This window comes from Trypanosoma equiperdum, assembly GCF_001457755.1.
Source record: "Trypanosoma equiperdum strain OVI genome assembly, contig: ctg_555, whole genome shotgun sequence".
Taxonomy (NCBI): domain Eukaryota; phylum Euglenozoa; class Kinetoplastea; order Trypanosomatida; family Trypanosomatidae; genus Trypanosoma; species Trypanosoma equiperdum.
In genome coordinates, this window is record NW_027124482.1 from 274 (window position 1) to 6,369 (window position 6,096).

The following is a 6,096-nucleotide window of genomic DNA, read 5'->3' on the forward strand; positions in this document are numbered from 1 at the left end:
GTATGTCCCTTTTTCATTTAAATTGCGGCTTCCATCGGAAACATTTCAATCATTTTACCTTTATGTTGTACATATTGTTTTTCACTCTCTATTTTCTTCATTTCCTCCTTTTTTGTATTCCGTCGCAGCCACAGCGAAAAGATTAGAAACCTCAGTTGTTCCGTACAAAGAACTCTGTACCTTTATTATTTACCCCTCTATCTCCTATTTGTGTATAATAATACACATAGTAATGTTTGTGCGTAACGCCGCGCATATTCCATATCTCATTCTCCTTTTATTTTTCAGCTTGCTTTAATAATGTAACTCAAGCTCTTCTACTCCCTTTTTCACTCACTTTGAAATTGCACATGCCATTATTTTCAGTGCTCATATTAATTTTCCTACATTTTTCCTCTGCCTTCACTCATATTACAATATTATTAGTATATACACACTTACAACACTATACTATCAATTTTGTTATTTAAATTATTATTGATATTATTATTATTGTTATTATTATTACTGCTTTTATTTTAATATTCATAAAATAAACAAAATAAACTAAGATAAAATACCAATCATTCTTCATTACTTACCATATTTTCTTTATACTCATAGGTCGACATCATGACAATTTTTAGCTGTTAATTATATTCAAATTTTTATAAAAGTGTTTGAATATATTAAGTTTTTGAAAATTTTTATTATTGTCATAGAATTGGAATAGAATTCTAAAGTTCTACCAAAACATAAAGGTAGCAGCCATACTCATAGAAAGTTTTTTATTGACGAGAAAACCGGAATCTTTGGACTCTTTTCCTTCTTATTTTCACCCATCTTTACACTTACATTCAGTTTGCCTTTCGGAGCACTTTTGACCTTCGGAATTTGTTGCTCCTCTGCAGCTCCCTCTGTTCCTTGGGGTTTCTGTTCTCCACCTTTAGGTATGCAGTGGTTTCCTGTTGTCTCTGTAGTGCTATTCCATTTGCAGTTATTGTCTTCTGTGCAGGTCTCGTTTGTTTTTTGCTTATTGCAATCTTCTTGTGTTACTTGTGGTATTTTTTCTTAAATGTTGGGCTGTGGTTGTGTGGTTGTTCACGTTTCTTCTTAGTAGAAGGGCGTGCATCTGCTCTTTAGTTGCCTTTGCTCTTTTTAGGTGCTCCACACGTTCCGTGAAACGTTTGGTCATGGCTGTTAGCTATTCTTCCGCTGTTTCGATATTGGTGGTCCATGATATGCCTGTTTTGGTTTTCAGGGTATGTGCGTACTTTATACAGACGCCCCTCGCCGCGGTGGTTTTAGGTCCACGCCGCCTTTTGTGTCGAACGCCGGCTCATTGTTTCTGTGTGGCATGAAAAGGCTGAGCTTTGTCCGCATTCACGGCTTCACCGCCGTTGTTGTGGTGTTCGCAGGTGCTCCTATAATGTTTTTTCCAAGCTTGCTGAGTATAAGCCTGACTGCCGCGTGTAATCCTGCTGCTGTTGCCGCCTTGGTCTACACTGTTGTTATCTCAGCACACTTCTAAATAAGTTTCTTGTAAATTTTTTTTGCCGCTGTTTTGGTGTAGCTTGGTATCAGCGCGTGTGCCGTGCGCTTCGATTGTGAAAACGTCTTGTGCGTTTCCTGATCCCGCATTTGCTGCACGTAGGCTGGTCAAGTCTGTGGCGATGCTGCAACCTTCTTTTCTTCGGTACCGCTGTATGGCTTGCATATGTCGTCTCTGCTGTCGTCTTGCCAAGGGAAGGTGGCGCGGACGTTTGGTCCTTTAGTGGCTGAGCAGCGCCTAGCTTTGAGTCAGGCGTTTAATCTGCAATTTTCTCTCCGTACAGTGCCGCGGTTAGCGCTTTTCGTGCATTTTTGCGGGCCAAATTTGCCGCTGTCACTACAGCAAGGATGAGCTGGCCTTGCTTTTGCAGTTTCTCCATGAAAACGGCGAAACTTGGCTGAAATAGAGTTTTTTCGGCGTCGCTTGGCGGTAGGTTTAGCTCCTTCTTCATTGCATTGCTATGCTCGTTGTCAGCGCTGCGCTTCGCATACTGATCAATTAGTTTTTGAATTAAAGAGCCTTCCATTTTCTCAAAGTAACCCTTCAGTGGTTCTGGATTTGCTTTTGATGATGTTGGAGTTGGACTGTCACTTTGCTTCTCTAATGCTTTTGCCACATCATCTTGGATTATTCTCAGGTTTAGTGCTACTGCTTCGCTTAGCATATCATCTAAGGCCTGAGTCAAGGTTTTTCCCCCAGTGGAAGAGCCGCGGCTTAGAACTGGCTCCGGAATGGGGAGCGTTAACATTGTATAAAGTTTTCACATTGCCTCGAACTCTTTTGTATTTTCACCAGCCGCTGTTGATCCGGTTGCTTAAAAAATAATTGCAAGTTTCGCTTCGAAAAACATCTTTATCTGCCTGGCTGCCACGCTTTTGGTGAAGCAAAAATAAAAAAGTAGTGTAAAGTTAGAACAAGAGTAATTTTTTGTGCGTGTTTAGTGTACAAAATACTTTGCGCATTGCAGTTTTGTAGACGAATGCACTTGGGTAAAAACCACGGAGCTGAAACCGAAGAGTTAACACTTTAAATTCCGAGTCAGATTGGTCCCTATCTAAATATGAAATGGTTAAAATTTATGTTCCTCATTTCCTTCTATTGTCCACCAATTATTTGCGTACATCCTTTTTACTCAAAATAAAAGGGTAGTCTTGTTGCTTACCACCAACGTGATGAATCTTTTTCTGCTTTGTATTCCTAGTTGCTTTTTTTCGCCGTTGTTTAATACTCGTAAACTTGATTTCAAAAAGTGAAAAATTTTCCGATTTTTATTTGTTAGTACGATTCCGTATTTTTGCATGAGCGACAACTTTTGTAAAATTTAGTAGCTCATTAAAAATTCTAAGTGTCTGTCCATTATTCCAACAAGGAATTGAAGAGGTTACGCCATTAATTCTCTTCACTTCATAGAGATCCTCTACTTTCCTAATATACTTGTTTTCTATATTTTCTTCACAGTAGCATTTTCCGAAGATTTAGTTAGCAGTTTTTGTTGCATTTCTTTCCTTTTTTCGAAGGAGAAAACCAACTTAAATATGCAAATTGTAGTGGCTCACCTTGAATATCCTTGTGAGAAGAAACAACGAGAAGTTCCAGTATAATTTTTATTTTTTTGTCATCGTATAAACAGTCTATTATAACCCTCAAGCTACAAATCGCTTATACTTTCTATGTGTCTCAATTTCTTTTCTATCCGCTAGTCTTTAGCGCACTTTACTTTACCTTTAGCTTTCTTAAAGGAATAATATTTGCATGAGGAGTTTGCTCCATTTTTTGTTCTACCATCCAGTTAAAATCCACAAATTTTGTTTGCAGTTCCTTGTTTGATTATCTCCAGTCGCTGTTTCAGATTGGGTTCGCACCGTTCTGATCGTCAATTGGAGAAATAAGTTTTTTTCCGTCGGGACCTTGTTCGTCTGCTATGGTGCTGCAGTTGTATGCAAATTTGACTTCTTTTATAAGAAAGATAGTGTTAATTGTTATATTGTTTGCTTGGAATGTTGCATCGTTCTGCTTAATTTTTAACGAATGTTTATCACGTAAGCGATGCCTTTGTTTGTACTCAGTGAATTCGTCAGCCGCTTGGTGTAGAAGTGCCATGAAATCATGGATACAAAATTCTAGTCGGGTTTAGTTGAAGCTCTATAAATTTAAAGACCTCCTGCGCGTCAGCATATGCGCGCGTCGTCGGTGAAAGTTAGAAAACCGGTTGCTGCAGAGAGTTTTCTGCCTGTGGCGCTACACCAGTTGTTTGTCACAATTTGCTTTCTTGTCTTTTCGTTTTGTCGGAGCGGAAAAATTAATAAAAGGGGGTTTCCCATGCATAACACACGTGTTTGTTGTTACTGTAAAAGATCATGTATTTTAAAATAAGAAAACGTAGTATTAAGCATGTTTTAGTACATTATTTACTGATATCTAAAACATATGCCGGATATGGTTGTCACCTTCGTCTGTTACCCACTAATTTCAGGCAAGGTTTGACCTGCAGTGACAAGATAGGGTTGCTTTTAGTCTCGTACGCGTTCGATTTTTGTCCTCTATTTTTTCCTGGTGGTCTCGGATTGCAGTGGTGCTATTAAAGGCTGTTAGTGTGGGTGCGTCTAATGGCAGCTCTGAGATTCCCTTATATGAATCACTCGTTCGTTAAAGAGTGTTATGATTTAAGTCTTATACCAACATAGTAATGGTTTATTATTGCTGACTTGCTGCTCCTTGTACATCACTCTAGTGTTTCACATTCCAGCTGGTTTATCCTTTTAGTGGCGCTTTTTTCTCCCATTTTACTTAGAAGTTTCCGCTCCTACATTTAGGAATTCCACACAGCTGCACGTTCAAATACTGTCATAAGATTTAAACCTCAGCTTCCTGCATCTAAATGTGTGGAATCTATTCGTTTACAACTAAAAACGGTGATTCATGGGGCGCTACATCACTTTCTTCTTGTTGTAAAACGTCCAGTTGTTTAACTTTCTATTTTTTCTCCTTTTTAGTACTCTATTGCTGTTTATGCAGACGATATAACTACAGCATTTAGCTTGTGAATTATATTGTCCCTCTTTCTCAAATAATCCCTCATCATTTCATTGTGCATTGTGATATCCATCAGCATTTTTGTATTCGAAACTTCGCATATTCCATTCCTCTCCTTTTTCCACCTTAACATTAATAGTAATCCTCCGCGTTACTATCCCACACTACCTTATTCACTCACACTCATTGCACACTTGCTATTGTTTTGATCACGTGTTTTTGCCCGCAATTTAGTCGTTGTGCTTCACTAATATTACTTTATTATTGTTATATACACACTTATGACGCTCTTCTTTCATTATCATTCTTACCATTATAAAAGAATATACTAGTCATAAATATTGTTTTCTTAAATTAAAATAAAATAATCCAAATCATAGTATCATTCATTCTGCATACTCTACCGCCATATTACTTTTCACACATAATCTACTATTATGCATATTTTGCTGTAATATCATATTTTTAAAATTTTATAATGTTTAACAAATTCTGTGCAAGTAACAATTTTCATAAATTTTATAAAATTGAGGAAAATACTTGAAATCCTTAGAATAGTTTGATTCTACCAAGCTCAAAAATGCAGGAGAAATCAGAGATGATTTCTTATTGACAAGAAAAATTGAAGCACAGCACTCGTGTTTGGGTAGTTTCTCTCTTCTATCGACATGATCAATCCATCCATCCATTTACAAACCGCTTTCTTATCTTTGGGAATCGTCCCGGGTACCATTTTGCATTCCTCTTCTGTTGTCTCTTCGGAGCACTTTGTAAGCTTTTTCTCTCCTTCCTATACTTGTTTTTGTTTGCAATACGGATCTTTGACGAACTTCTTGCCGCTGTCTTCAGCCTGCACTTTGCAGCCATATTTGCAGTCAGCTTCTGTTCCTTTCCTTTCGCAAGATTAATCTGTTTCGCCTGATATAAAGAATATGGGCGTATCGGCCACTGCACTGCTGCTGCCGCCACACACAGACAAAAAATGCGCAGTCACTTGTGGCGCGAAGTGATTAAGCCACTGCTAAGAAACAAAAAAGGGTGGCTCAGTAACGAAATATAAAACGGTAAAAAAAATTATTATAAAAAAAATTGATTCGATGTGGTGATGGAAATGAAGTTTTAAAAAATTAAGAGCCTGTGTACTGTTTTTGACGAATAATGGTTAGGTTTGCGTTAAAAAAGAGCCGCCGCATCACTAAAAATATAAATTTATCAGTTTAAATAAAATATAAAAAATAAAGAAGAAATTAACCCGAACCCGAATAACCCTCTCTAACTTCCTAATCTTCCCAACCTCCCTTTCTCCTTCAACCTGCCTTCTTCTTGTATTTTCTTTTGTGTTGCTGAAAAAAAATCAAAAAAAAGGGAAAAATTTTTAGCTATCATCAAATTCTTTTATAAATCACAATTTTACAAACACAGCTCAATTTTTCAGATTATTTAGGCGTTAAAATATATCACAGTAGCAATAATTCTTTAAGGAAGTTGAGGAGGAAATCATAAAAGTTTTATAGAAGCAAAAATGCAAGCAA

General features: G+C 37.3%; 1 protein-coding gene across 1 annotated transcript; it reads right to left on the reverse strand.

Annotated features, from left to right (window-relative positions):
* Positions 1 to 1,787: 1,787 nt before the first annotated feature.
* Positions 1,788 to 2,279, reverse strand: TEOVI_000247700 (uncharacterized protein; the record flags this gene model as incomplete). Its single annotated transcript, XM_067225552.1, has 1 exon — positions 1,788 to 2,279. One exon carries the CDS (start codon positions 2,277 to 2,279, stop codon positions 1,788 to 1,790), a length of 492 nt encoding a protein of 163 aa, XP_067081653.1.
* Positions 2,280 to 6,096: the final 3,817 nt, after the last annotated feature.